Raw genomic sequence first — 14,733 nt, forward strand, 5'->3', positions numbered from 1 at the left:
TTGAATGAGAGCCAGTAGTAGTTTTTGCTTTATTTTATGAAAACAATACAAACAGGAGTCTCAGTACAGAATCCCAGACTTCCCGGTCCCCGGCCACCTCCTCCAACTCCACCGAAAAGACACCAAGGCGTTCCCAGGCAAGCTGTGAGACATAATCCCTCCAGCGTGTTCTAGGTCTGCCCCGTGGTGCTCCCCTGCATGGCTGGGAACTCCCAGAGCATCTCACCAGAGACAGGGAGGTGTCGGCGAGGCATCTGGACGAGATGGGCGAGCCACATGGCTCGTCTCGAAACCGTGTCTACATAATCCACATTGCTTACCTGTTGTAATTCCAGTCATGACTTACTATAATATATTCCCATAAATACACCTCGTTGCAAGTGTTAGGCCAATTTGTTGTATATGTTTCACTTTTGCATCTCACAACAACTATGGTGCATTCAAGGACTGCCGAACAAAGTGCAAAATCTCAATTATTGACAAAAATTTTTAAATGTTAAATGTTAAATTATATGACAAAAAATATGCCTTTATGAAGCATAAAGTCATATAAACATGTAAAAATATTGTCCATTTTTACCAGTAGTACTTGTATTACATGCAGTAGACATGTATTAGGTATATTTTATTTTCACCTGCAAATTTGAATGCTCAGTCGCAATATATTCTTACAATGTCTTACAGTCGTCCCTCTCACGTTTTGTAAAAAAAAAATGAATAAGTCATGCAGTTTTGTGGTTGTTGCAGTCACAAAATATGCACAATTATTCAAATTGTATGTATTTTTTTGCCCAAATTAAGCACTTTCAAGCTTAAAAATTGTCAAATGAACTAAAATGGAAATATAAGGTTACTATCAAGTTTTGAGGCCAATTTGTTGTATATGTTTCACTTTTGCATCTCACAACAACTATGGCGCATTCAAGGACTGCCGAACAAAGTGCAAAATCTCAATCATTGACAAAAATTATATTTTTGCCCATATTAAGCACTTTCAAGCTCAAATATTGGCAAATGAACTAAAATAGAAATATAAGGTTACTATGTGGCCGTAATATTACTGTAATGCTCGGTGAAGATGCTGTTATGGGCTATTGTTGCAGCCATAATCCACTCCAAACTAAAACAAGTCAAATTCATGTCATGGCTTAATGTCTCTTATTATGTCTACTATGTTGAGTAATAAGAGTGAAGGTGACTATAGGGGTGTTATTTCATGTCCAAAGGGCAAAAACATAACTGTGTTTATTGTGATTATCATCATGATGACGAAAAATCATATTCAATCATCTTTCTAGCAAAACTACAAGATATATGGTATGAGATCAATACCAACATCTTCAGTGTGTTCCCTCTTCTTTTAACTTCTTCTTCTTTAATTTGAACTTTTGCATGTTTTACAAGTATGCTCAGTGCCTTCACCTTCACTTGAGACAGAAGTTGCACTTTATAAAGTCCACCCATTTTGGGAACAGGAAGCCCCTCCTCCTCCGGGGGTGGGGTCTCCAAGGGAGACCTAGAGCATTTATTGAGGTGCTTGGAGCAACCACTCACAACACGCTCTTCAGATGCACGCATGCCAGTGCTAACATTTCATTATCTTCTTTCCTTTTCTTCAAGGTGAGTTTTTCCCATCCATTATGTAAAGTGTGTTTCTCCCTGGTGTTTATATCTTGGCTTAAATCTTTTAAATGGCGGGTTTAATGAATAAAGAATCAGGAGTAAATGATTTACTTTATTTTTCCACATTTTTAATAAAAAACTGTATTTGATATCAAGTATTTTGCATGCTTGTGTAGAGTGTTGCATGTAAAACTTTGTTTTTGGCTTTTTAGGTGAATATGGCCTTTTACATATTTGACAACAGTTCTGACAACATCTCAGAGGAGTCTGGGGACTTCGACTTGGACATTCAGGAGCCGTGTGGCCGAGCGCTCAGTAACGACTTCAAGAAGATTTTCCTCCCAACAGTGTATGGAATAATCATTGTTCTCGGCATCATCGGCAATGGATTAGTGGTCATTGTGATGGGCTACCAAAGGAAGGTCAAAACAATGACAGATAAGTACCGGCTTCATCTCTCCGTGGCTGACCTCCTGTTTGTCCTCACGCTGCCCTTCTGGGCCGTGGATGCGGCCAGAAACTGGTACTTTGGTAGTTTCATGTGTGTGTTTGTGCACATGATCTACACTGTCAATCTATACAGCAGCGTGCTCATTCTGGCCTTCATCAGCCTGGATAGATACCTAGCTGTCGTGAGGGCCACCAACAGCCAAGCCACGCGCAAGCTTCTGGCCAGCAAAGTCATCTACGTGGGCGTGTGGCTGCCAGCGACCGTCCTGACCGTACCCGACCTTGTATTCGCCAGGATACAAGACACGGGCTCCTCCAACTTTCTTTTCTTGAATGATGAGAGCATGGAGACCGCCGACTCCAGGATCATTTGCCAGCGCATTTACCCTCAGGAAAGCAGCCTGATATGGACGGTGGTGTTTCGCTTCCAGCACATCCTCGTGGGCTTTGTGCTGCCCGGCTTGGTCATTCTTATTTGCTACTGCATCATCATCGCTAAGTTGTCCCGAGGCGCCAAGGGCCAGGTGCTGAAGAAGAAAGCCCTCAAGACCACGGTCATCCTCATTTTGTGCTTCTTCTCCTGCTGGCTGCCGTACTGCTTGGGTAACTTCCTGGACACCCTCATGATGCTGGATGTGGTCAGCCCTTCTTGCGAACTGGAACAAGCGGTGGAGAAGTGGATCTCCGTCACCGAAGCCTTGGCGTATTTCCACTGCTGCCTCAACCCCATCCTCTACGCGTTCCTGGGAGTCAAATTCAAAAAGTCCGCCAGGAGCGCGTTGACTGTGAATAGCCGATCCAGTCAGAAAGCGACTCTCATGACGAAAAAGCGCGGGCCCATTTCATCCGTGTCGACCGAGTCAGAATCGTCCAGTGTTTTGTCGAGTTAACAAGACTTCAAAATGTGAGACTTGGAACAACTGTAAGCTTTAATTATCCAGACAATACTACAATTTGTACAGTAATGTACAAATGTGAAATAAAAGGACATTCATTTGATTGCATTGTAATTATGTACACTATGGGGTGTTTTTTTATACTACGTATCCTTGTGTTTTAGTCAGTTTTGTCTTTGCAAAAACTGTGACGTTGTCATGTGGGTCAAGTCTTTACTGTGAGGGATAGTAGCTGCTCCTTGGGACTGTAAATAGTTTTAAAGAGTTGTTTGTGTGTTCGCACTTACGTTGAAAGCTTTTATTTATTGTTGTCGTTCACACTGGAAGTTTTGTAATAGAAACAATTTGCATGCTGCTTTTTCAACTTTTTATACGCTTGTTTTTTTTTATGTGAAAATAAACAAATTCAGTGCTTCTTATATTGATTGTGTGTGTTTTCACTCAAGCCTGCTTGTCGCCCCGGGGGTTGGGGGATGGGGCATGTGTGTGTTGATGGGTGGAGACTAAGGGTCTCCAAACACAAATGTCCCCACCTGATCTGACTGGAAAGCAGAAGGAGGTCTGCCCAGACCCTGTAATTGCAAGAACATCTGTGCGCTTTTACATCTTAAGCAGTCATGCCACAAATGTTAAGAATTGGTCCCATTCAGGGTGGAACCTTGCTTAGCGTCATTCATCTGTCCCAGAAAGTATGACTCCAACTGAAACAGATGGTAATAGACACTAAGAAATCATCCAGAAAGCCAAAAATGTGAACACAAAACAAGTTTATAGTTTACAATTATAGTTTTACATGCATATAAAACAACAAATGATAAGAATGAATGAACATTTTAGGGTACTTTCACCTTCACTGAGTATGTGACTCTAGATCAGGGGTGGGCAAACTACAGCCCGGGGGCCACATCCGGCCCGCCAAGTGTTTGAATACGGCCCGCCCAATCTTTCCAAAGTATTTCATTTAAACTCAACATACAACCTGGCATCATGGCCTGAGCCAACCTTTTGATGGTTTTATCAATTTCGTTTTTTGACATGGTCTGTTGTTTACAAAGTGCTCCTGAAAAAAGGGACACAAGCACATAATAATAATAATAATTATTATTATTATTAGAACGATTATGATTATTATAATTATTATATTAATGCTAATTATTCTTTTAATTATATATAGTATTATTGTTATATTTGCATATTTTACATAATAATATAATAATTATTATTTTAATTTTATTGTAATTATTGTAATATTTTATTATTTTTTAAATATTTAAATATAAAATAATAAATAATAATAGCAGATTGCATGACAATTTTACAGATACAATCTTACCAGGTGGACTGTTACGTGTAAAATATATAGTCTGCCCCCCCCCCCTTCGTAAATTTTGTCATATCAATGCGGCCCGCGAGTCAAAAAGTTTGCCCACCCCTGCTCTAGATTATGAGTCTTCCTAAAGACATTGGACACCATCTTTCTTGAATTCAACAGTATTTCACACCTCCATAATCTAATATGGAGTTTCAAGTTTCAGCACGATAACAAAAAATGCCATTAATTTGAAATCAATTTAAGAAATAACTCACAAAACAGGAAGGTGATGCTTGTTTTGTGTCTTGCTGCCATATTGTGCTCACATCAATAATCACAGGGACAGAGGTGGGGACATATAGACAAAGAACCATTCCCACCCACATTCATACCTATGGACAATACGGTACAATACGGTAAACTGGAGTTCCCAGAAAAAAAAAAAACAGGGAGAACATGTAAACTCCAAACAGAGATGCAAAAGCAAAGAATTGAACCCATGTCTTCCCCATCTCCAGATTGTGTGGCCAGTATGCTAACCACTCAATCCACCATGCAGTAGCTATTTGCACTTTCTACTTTTACTTTCTGGTCCTTCTATCTTCTTGATGGAAGGACAGCAGTGACAAGCACCTTCCAGCTCACCACGCCCCCATCCCTTCAGGATGACGCGCGCACTGCAGCATCTCCATTATATGATATTTTACACAACATTTATTTTATATGGCAATTTAAATTGACAATTTAGGCTCAGATTAGCATTCATATTGAATATTACACAGGCTGCAGAAGACATGCTAACAAACAACTCAGTGCACTCACTTAGGGAGGGTTTGTATACAAAGCCGAGAAGAGACGCACCCGACGGCCTTATATTTATGTTTCTGCCCTGTGTTTTATCAGGAAATTTGCAAATTCAGAAGATTTTTTACTTGGCAAAGTGTCAAAAATGAATTGAATTGTACAATAATACAATAATAATAATACATACAGTTATTTTATGTTATCATTATTTAAGTTTTTTTATTCTGTGTAAGGTTTGACTTTGACACGTTTCATTTTAAAGTGAATATGCACCTTTCTTGATATTGTAAACAAGCGTTTTACCGTTTGATTCATAGGAAGGGTCAATGCGCAATTTCGTTTATTCCCTCAACACCTTGAGAGGATGCAAATGGGTGGATAAATTCTTTGTTCACTTGGCACGCTGTTATGTGCAATAAATTGCACAGAAATTGCTCAGTGTGGAGACAAAACCAAATTGACACACAAATTAGCACGTCTGCAGGCTCCTTTTGGACTGGTGACAAGAGTGATGTTCAAGTTGGAGACTAAAGGAAGCTGACAACAAAAGACTTGAAGAAGAATGGAGCCGTCAAATGGGCTGCTGTGCAATGCAGAGTTGTCTGCCCTTTCAGCCATCCAATGGAGGTGCATTTCCATATCTTTACATGTAAAAAAAAATAGTGTGAAGTGCCTCCATCGAGTCAGATGGTTAATGGAACAGGATAAAACCAGAGGAGGTTCTTCAGTTGGAAATGATCCCAAATGGTTTGGGATTAGCATAAGACCTTGACTGCCTTGCAGCGTAGGAAGAGAGCTCAGGTGAAGGCTTCACTTTGTTCAGCCGAAGCCTTTTCATCTGTTTAGCATCTGACTGAAAAATCATTTGATTTAATATACGTATATGTGCACAAAATGCTATATGCTTGATTGTAGTGGCCTCTGATAATATCGGCCGACCAATTTTATAAATCATATTGGTATGGGTTTTTCTGGCAATAATGACAAAGCTTGCTATCTTATTTTTTATCCTATTTTAAACTTTGCATCGTTCCTATATGGATGTTTGTGCAACATATAAATGTGCAGCTTTGCCGACCGATTTTATAAATCATATCGGTATGGGTTTTTCTGGAAATAATGACAAAGCTTGCTATATTATTTTTTATCCTATTTTAAACTTTGCATCATTCTTATATGGATGTTTGTGCAACATATAAATGTGCAGCTTTTCAAGTTGTGTCATCGCAAGCTTTATTTAATTGGATTCATATTTGTGATTTTTTTTAAGACTAACAGGATTGTAGTAGTCCAGAGTTTTGTACTTTGCACTTTACTTTGTTCTTATATGGATATTGGTGCCACATAGAATTGTGCAGCATTTCAAATTGTGTCGTCACTCGCATTATTTAACTGGATTTTTATTTGTAGCTTAATTGACATTAATTGGATTGTAGTAGTCTGGAGTTTCGTATTTTAAACTTTGCATTGTTCTTATATGGACGTTTGTGCAACATACAAATGCGCAGCTTTTCAAGTTGTGTGATGGCAAGCTTTATTTAATTGGATTCATATATGTGATTTTTTTTAAAGACTAACTGAATTGTAGTAGTCCAGAGTATTGTACTTTGCACTTTACTTTGTTCTTATATGGATATTAGTGCCACATAGAATTGTGCAGCATTTCAAATTGTGTCGTCACTCGCATTATTTAACTGGATTTTTATTTGTAGCTTAATTGACATTAATTGGATTGTAGTAGTCTGGAGTTTTGTATTTTAAACTTTGCATTGTTCTTATATGGATGTTTGTGCACCATAGAAATGTGAAACTCTCCAAATTGTGTTGGCTTATTGAATTGGATTTTTATTTGTGAATTTGTTTTTAAAATGAAAACCTGACTTACAATGTTGATAGCAGGAGAATGTGTTAGTTGAGTTCAGTGATTCTCAAGTGGTGGGTCGTGAATCCATTCTGAGTGGGTCGCAGACAGCAAGTCAAGAATGACATTGAAACATGTAATATACAACTGATGTCTGTCTAGGTATTTGTTATTAAAAATGACTTTAATTAAGCATTACAGTTATAAGTGCAAATATTTTATTTGTGAGCTTATTTAGTACAATTTGTATGTGCTGGACGATATGGAACAGCTCTTGCTGTCATGCATTACATTCTTAAAACCTATCATAACCGCAACCGTTTGTATAACTTTAAAGTGGCAATGAAAAAAAGCACATATTGACAACACTTACATGCAAATGACGTCAGCTGCCTGCTGTGCACACATTTAAAATCCTCAAAGGCCCTCAACCCTTGGGCCACATGTGTGCCCACTCATACATAATTGAGCAGATGTGTATAATGTGTATACATGTTATAGAAACATTTCAATTTACTGGGTGAAAGGCCAAAGTTGTTGAAATGAGATCATTTGGACCACCAGTGTGAATCCACGAGTTGAGTTTCATGTCTTGGGTGTTTTGCAGTGATGCTGTACCACAGAAAAATCCAGAAACGACGCAAAATCCACATGAGGCCGAGTGTGATTATTTGAAAGGGCTCTTACAAGTGCAGGATGAAAGGAACATAAATACCACTCGTTCCTTTTGGGCAGCGACCCGCTTCAGAGTAAGCAGCAGGAAGACCGCTTCCTGCAGCAATATCTCATGTAGCCATTGTGAAAAGCTTTGATGACCCCCTACTGTATTCAAACTACCATCACTTACACAGCAAGCCATCCTGCGAAGCACACTTGAGCAAAGGCAAAAAAAAATAATTGACACTTAAATGTAATGATAAAATTGCTCCCATGTGGTCAATACATGTTATTAGTATACATTACTGTAGGTCATGATTCATGTTATAATTGATTAAATATAAATTGATTTCAAGTACCAAAAAAACTTCATTTGTTGTTCAATGTTTTATAGTTAATGGTTCAAATTACATGAATGAAATCCTGTACTGTACATTCTAGGTGCATTATTGAAAAAACCCAGTGAAATTCAACTTATTTATTCAGATTTTTTTGTTGGTCTGTCATAATACTGAGGTATATGCAAAACAACTGTTGAAATATGAACCTGAAAAATTAACCTGCCTTTTATATGTCACAGTCAGCCTCTGACCAAATTTTAGTTTCATTATCTACAAGAAAAACCTGACACAAAAACATAACAAAGGTATATGAGAAAGATTTGGGGTAAACATTTTCATCCACTTTTAAATAGACACTTATTTGCTTTGCTTTTACGATGAACAGCTCCATTAGTCCATTGATTCTACATTTGAATTCACACACCATATTTGTATTCAGTACAGATACATTTACGCCTGAAATAGAGAGATAATACAGAGGATTTGTGATCTAACGCCACACATCAAGAGTCACTGACAATGAGCGTGTTCCACGGTTTTATTATTACTCTTACATGTTTTACATATAATATAATATTAAAACATTGCGTGGGAACTTATCCCCATTTTTGTTTCTAATCGGAACAGAAAGCAGTCGGGATTTGGTGTTCCCACAAAACAAGTCCGCACTTCCGGTTCCTGCGCATGCTGTAACAGCTGACGCGGTGCACGCCTGTCTCCTGCAGTGAAAAACTTTCTCCGCGACTATAATTCGTCATGATTAAAGAGGAAGCTAAAGGGTAAGAAGCGCCTCTAAATAAATCACACAGCCACGCTGGCAAAAAAAAATACAAAAGTGTAAAGTGTTTCCAGGAACGCTAGTTAGCTTTAGCTGGCTCTTGCCTCCACATGCATCAGATTGCATCATCTGTCACTTGAAGACAACAAATCCGTTGCCACCCCAAATCTTATGTGGTAGTCATCAGTAATTTAATAACTGACCATTGGGGTGCATTTAAAAGTTTAGGCTAACTTACATGTTCTCACGCACGTTTAACCGCATATAAACCTAATCTAATAGCATATCAGCAACCTCTTGTTACTTCAAGAAACAGTTTCTGTCATGTTTGGAGATATTTGCCCAAGAATGTCGCTGTTGTTGGCAATACATCCTCATTCTTGCTTAAAGCTCACATCAAGAGTGTGTTAGTGCAAGTAAGCTGCACCACCCACTCATTCTGTTTATTAAATAACCGTCATAAAACCACAGTTGATACCAAGTCAAACAAGCTTTTAAAACCAGGCCTAAATTTTCATTTGATACATGACCAAAGTACCCAATCTTTGCTATTGCAGGTGAAGTTTTGCATTTGATGCACACATATGTTCATCTTATTCATAGCTAAATGATAGTTTAACTTGGCTTTTTGAAGTCGCCCTGCAAAGCCATGTTTGTGATCATCCGCATTCCTCAGCTGTTGTAAGCCTAGAACGAACTTACCCTCAGGTCATCCTCCTTGCTGTAGTAGCTCTGCATGCTGCTTAGAAATACAATACAGCATCATTCAATCATGGACAACAAAACTGTAATAAACGTCTAAAAAAAAAAAGTATTACAGTGATCCTTTGTTGATCACTGTTGTTTCCAGACCCGACCCTCAGTGTTAAGTACATTTCTGCAAAATAGGAGTCATTATTAATAAATAAAACATTTTCGGGACTATCAGTGTTTTAAAAACTCTTGTAGACCACTGGTTGTGGTGGGAAATGGCTGTTAGCAACCTTGCTCCCTGTATGCACACTATTATAATGCTACACAGACAACACTGACAAATTGTTACTTATTGCTTGCTCTTCTCACCTGTTCGGAAATATAATTTTTTTTGCTGGTAGGGAATCAGGAACTCCAACCACTTCTGCCTGATGTTTGCCTCATTATGAATTGTAAACAAGTTTAGCTTTCCTTTGCACCCAAAGAAACACTTTCTGAGAAACATTGCCAACGCAGAGTTTGGGGGAGGGCAGAGACCGTATCTGGCCTACACCACATGCCCATATAAGGAAGCCTGGCCATCAGTGACCTCACAGAGAGCCAGCGTTAGAATAAAACTCTCTGAAACAGAGTGTTCAGAGCCATCCCAAATCTCTTTCAGGGCACACTTCCAAATGCGCAAACCTGATTATCTGAAACTTTGGTATCGGTTAACACGAGAATACAACTTTCTGACTACATTTATAGGTCAGAAAAGTGGAAAAAGCATAATAGATCCCCTTTAAATGTTCTTACCAGCAAATGTCTTGCAATTATAAGATTAGAATCATGTTGTATTGAGTTGCTGAAGAATTTGGTCTTGTAACATACTGTTTGTTCTCTAGTTGTCTGTGTGCATTGTACTTTAAAGATTGGGTGTGTTATGGGGGTATGGGGTGCAGCTTCTCCACACAGTAATTACTAATTGTCTCATGAGGTTGTTATTCCGGTTTAACCAAGTCAACTTGTGTTGCAAACATTTTGAGAAATCTAATTCAATGTTGCTGATTGATACACTTGCCTGCTGCTCGGATACATTGCTGTCATTTAAAACCCGACCGTGGCCAGCTTAATCTTATAAAACCATTCTAGACCAGTTTTGGAAGAGAAATTATAAAGGTTAGCCAGTTAGATGTTTGCTCTCTGAAGGACATTGTGGTGTATATGTATATTTTTTTATGACTTTAGCTTCTAGTTCAGGCTTTATTGCTATTTATAGTGGGACTTTGATCCTTGTTATTTCCTATGACTAAAGAGGCACTGTCACCAAATGGCTTGTAAGCTTCCTTTATGTCAGGACACCTGGACTGGGCCTCATTTATGCACATAATAAAAGTCATTTCACAAAGTACAATGTTCAATGTTTTTATGACATCTGATTAGAGCTGCAACTAGCAATTGTTCTCTTGGTCGATTAATTGGAGGCTTTTTGTTTTGACTAATCGGTTAGGCCAGAGATGAACCAAATCGATGCGATTCAAACACAAAGAATAAATGGTTTGGTCCGCTATACAACTGAAAATAGGCAAACATGTAGATGAAAGCTGATGTGCCTGTGTGTGTGTCTTGTTTTCATGGATGATGAAGGAAATTTAAATTTGAGTGACTGAAATCAGAGGATACACATGCATAAACATGACAAATTCTCAATTGTTAGTGCCATACTGATCCGTGGCAGTTAAAAAATAAACGTATGGGAATGGGAGACACTGCAACTCCAGCTCTTTGAAAGACTTTGGCCACTTTTTCCTCAGCCACGGATGTGACCACATTTTCCTCCTCTTTGTGCAGTCATGCTGTCACAGAAATAGGTCTTTCGCAAACTCTTAAGCACAAAGATGAAAATCCTGCAACAATTAAAAAAATAGAAGTTTTATGAGAATAAAGAATACATATTAGAAGAATAGAGAAAAAGTCTAAAAATGTAAGCAAACAATTTGATATGAGAAACAAAGAATAAAGTTGTGATTTTTGGAAAAGGAGGTAAAAAGTTCCATTAGGGTTATAAAGTCAATATATTATGAGTTAGTATAATGAGGAAAAAGTCAATTTTTTACAAGATAAAATGTAAATAAAAATGTATTGGCATACTCTGAAATATAATTAAACAAGGCAAAAAAAACACCAAAAAAAGGGGGGGGGCAGTAATTTTACAAGAATAAAGACTAAATATTAGGAGAATAAAGTCATCATATTAAGTGGAAAAAATAGCATAAAGTTGTAATGTGAGAACTTACAATTTTTGGAAACTTAGATTGGTAAACAGTTTTAATACTACAATAATAAAGACGATGAATGAAGCCATACTATTGCGAGAAATAAATGCTGAAATGTTAGTAAAAAAAAAAAGAAAGAACAGACTTTGTTGTATGGAGCACTCTGTGGAGAAACTTTGGTATGTCAGCAAATGGAAAGGTGGACAAAAGCCAGACTGGCGAGACGTGCGTTTGAATCAGCCCGTCATCTTTCATCACCGATTTAACATATATAACAATGGGATTAAAGGCCAGAAGTTGGACATGACGACTGCCCAGAGAGTGTTGTTCCCGGGTGGTCAACAACTTCCTGTGGCATACAGGAGAAATAGAAGGTGGAAGTTGACTTCAGTGTTTATGTTGTGTGTTTCTTCCTGTCTCAGGGTGGCGGAGGAGGAACAGCAGGCCCAGTCAAAGAAAGCCCAGAAGAAACAGCAGAAGGAAGCAGAGAAAGCTGCAAAGAAGGCTGAGAAACAGGCAAAGCAGGTCAGTAGTGTATTTTTTGGTGTGTGTGTGTGTATTTTTCACATCCGTTGCCTCCTCACAGCTGGTTAGATGTCGTGCCGTATTGCTGGGCATTGTGGGTCTGCCAAGGTTGTTAGTCAGCGGGGGAGGGCAAGACTATCCATTGTTAAAGTATTCCTGCCATTTTAGCTTTGTTTACGTCTGCCGAAACAAAGTGTTATTTTCCTCTGCACTGAGAGAATGACACGTTAGCCCACTATCAACACGCACATATCTTACTCTGGTAGCTCGAGACAATAACTCCTATCCCAGTATCCTGTAAGTACTTATTATCACCACCAAAATGTATATGCATTTACACAGAGTACACAAAGGACGTATAAAACAGTAATAAACAAATTAAACACAATAATTAAATGAAGCAGTAAAAAAGTTATTACTGTCGATTTTGTGGGAGCAGATACTGTCAAATCTTTGGTGGCTTCCTTGGGGTAGGTTGCCTTGCACTTGGGGGACATAACAATGAGCGAGATGTTGACTATGGAGAGTAGTCCATATCCAACATGTGTAACAATGTAAATGTACTGTCTTCTCAAAGAAATAACACACAGCCATTAAGGCCTCAGTCACAATCCACAGTGCATATTTTTAGTCTGTACATTTTTGGGGAAGGGTGACAGAAGCGTTTCAGCTTTCAAAGAAAAGGTATACAAAACTGTTGGAGACCAGCCATGTTGTTTGGTCTAGAGACAGTACCATTGAGGAAAAGACAGAAAGTAGAACTGGAGGTAGCAGAAATGAGGATGCTGAGGTTCTCATTGGGAGTGACCAGGATGGATAGGATCAGGAAGGAGTACATCAGAGGGACATTACATGTTAGAGGCCTTGGAGATAAAGTCAGAGATGCCAGACTGAGATGGTTGGGACATGTTCAGAGGAGAGATAGTGAATATATTGGTAGAAGGATGCTGCCAGGTAGGAGGCGTAGAGGAAGACCAAAGAGGAGGTTTATGGATGTAGTGAAGGAGGACATGAGGGTAGTTGGTGTGAGAGAGACAGATGCAGAAGACAGGGTTGGATGGAGGAGATTGATTTGCTGTGGGACCCCTGAAGGGAAAAGCCCAAAGAGAAAAAAGATTTTTGGGGAGGCGACGGCCGCCACATTTCTCTGAAAACGGGGAGGTAGTGGCAAGAACGGGCAGGGGGTACCTCAATGCACGTCACTCGCATAGTAGTGGCCCATATGCCACGTACTTAGACTTACACGTGCTGGCCACGTAGGTTGTCCTTACTCGCTCACAAGTACGAGGTTCTCCACAAGTCCCTGCTGCTGCTGCCTTAAAATGCCACTAATTCCACAGCAGAGACCCTGGTTTCTGATGCTGCAACAGCTTCAAGTAGCACCATCTGACTCTTCTTCGCTCCTCCTCTAATCTTCCATGGCCCATCTTCTTCTGAGGCAGCTCAGAGGGCAGTGGCAATCTTCTGTATCCCTGGCATCCTTTAGACCAAATGTCCATCAGTTTGGCCCCATTGCAGAAATCAGTGCATAGAATGTGAGTTGCAAGCGCAGAGCACGCACTCACTCAGCACGGGTCATTGGACAGCCGAACTGGGGAGGTGCCTAGACGGATGGTGCACCCACCATGTGCATGCTCACATAGTCAGCACACTGCGCACGAGGTACAACAGTCTGTAGAACTATTCAGAATGGCTGGAAATAATCCACAAAATTAATACTTGAAAGCAGCAAGGCACCTTTTCTTTTTACAGGTTGACCCAGTCATGTAACCTACTGTTACATGTATGCATGGACTTGGGGGAGAACATTATTATGATGGTTCATCTTTTTTTTGTCAACTACCATTCTACAGGTTGCTTCAGCAAGGTTATATTGAGCCGATGCCCTAATATCATCCATCATGCGATTGGATTATAATGTCATCCATCATGCGATTGGATTATAATATCAAGGACAGGTGATTCCAATTCAGTCGAGCAGCATCAGGCAGTTCCATACACCCATGCTCATTTGCATAGGAAATGAAAGTGTACATTCACCCCGACGCCATCTCTCCACACACATTGAGGCACATTTGCCTTCCTGTCAAGATGTCGCAGATGTGGAGAATATATGAATATGTTCCTATTACAAAGCAATATCTCCAGCTGCCATTCCTCATTGACTATTTGGTGGAGCAATAAGTACGTAGAAGATCCAAACTGTACTGTAAAACCCTCCTGGCTTATACGTATGTAAATTCATTTGAGCTCACACCACCACCTCTTTGTGTTTCAGGCTGGCGATCAGAAAACCGTGGAGGAAGATGTAAGTGCCCTCCAAAGTTGACATACAGCTTCTCTGACTCACCTGTTGATTCACACCTTTCCTGCACTTCTCATCTAAACGCCCGCATGCACCCCACCTGTCAGATTTCTGTAGATGACCTTCATTATCTGTTATCTTGCATGTACTTGCCACACTGACGTGAAAGCAGAGTGGAAGCTTGTTTTGGTGAAAAGCGATGGAGATGACAATTAACCTTCTGGATGTCTCTG

General features: G+C 39.5%; 2 protein-coding genes across 2 annotated transcripts in view; both read left to right on the top strand.

Moving 5' to 3' along the window:
• The first annotated feature begins 1,562 nt into the window (after positions 1 to 1,562).
• LOC131135809 (C-X-C chemokine receptor type 4-like) lies at positions 1,563 to 3,388 on the top strand. The gene is made up of 2 exons (XM_058082105.2): positions 1,563 to 1,620; positions 1,836 to 3,388. Exon 2 carries the CDS (start codon positions 1,842 to 1,844, stop codon positions 2,961 to 2,963), a length of 1,122 nt encoding a protein of 373 aa, XP_057938088.1. The 5' UTR covers positions 1,563 to 1,620; positions 1,836 to 1,841; the 3' UTR covers positions 2,964 to 3,388.
• Positions 3,389 to 8,577: 5,189 nt separating this feature from the next.
• dars1 (aspartyl-tRNA synthetase 1) overlaps positions 8,578 to 14,733 on the top strand; it is a 31,215-nt gene continuing 25,059 nt past the window's right edge. The window contains exons 1-3 of the mRNA XM_058082403.2: positions 8,578 to 8,723; positions 12,093 to 12,195; positions 14,474 to 14,503. Coding sequence (XP_057938386.2) covers positions 8,701 to 8,723; positions 12,093 to 12,195; positions 14,474 to 14,503 — 156 coding nt within the window. The 5' untranslated portion in view covers positions 8,578 to 8,700. The remainder of the gene's footprint in view (positions 8,724 to 12,092; positions 12,196 to 14,473; positions 14,504 to 14,733) is intronic.

The sequence above is a fragment of the Doryrhamphus excisus genome, linkage group LG12 (genome assembly GCF_037039965.1).
Source record: "Doryrhamphus excisus strain RoL-2023G ecotype Guam linkage group LG12, RoL_Dexc_Guam_v1.1, whole genome shotgun sequence".
NCBI classification, from domain to species: domain Eukaryota; kingdom Metazoa; phylum Chordata; class Actinopteri; order Syngnathiformes; family Syngnathidae; genus Doryrhamphus; species Doryrhamphus excisus.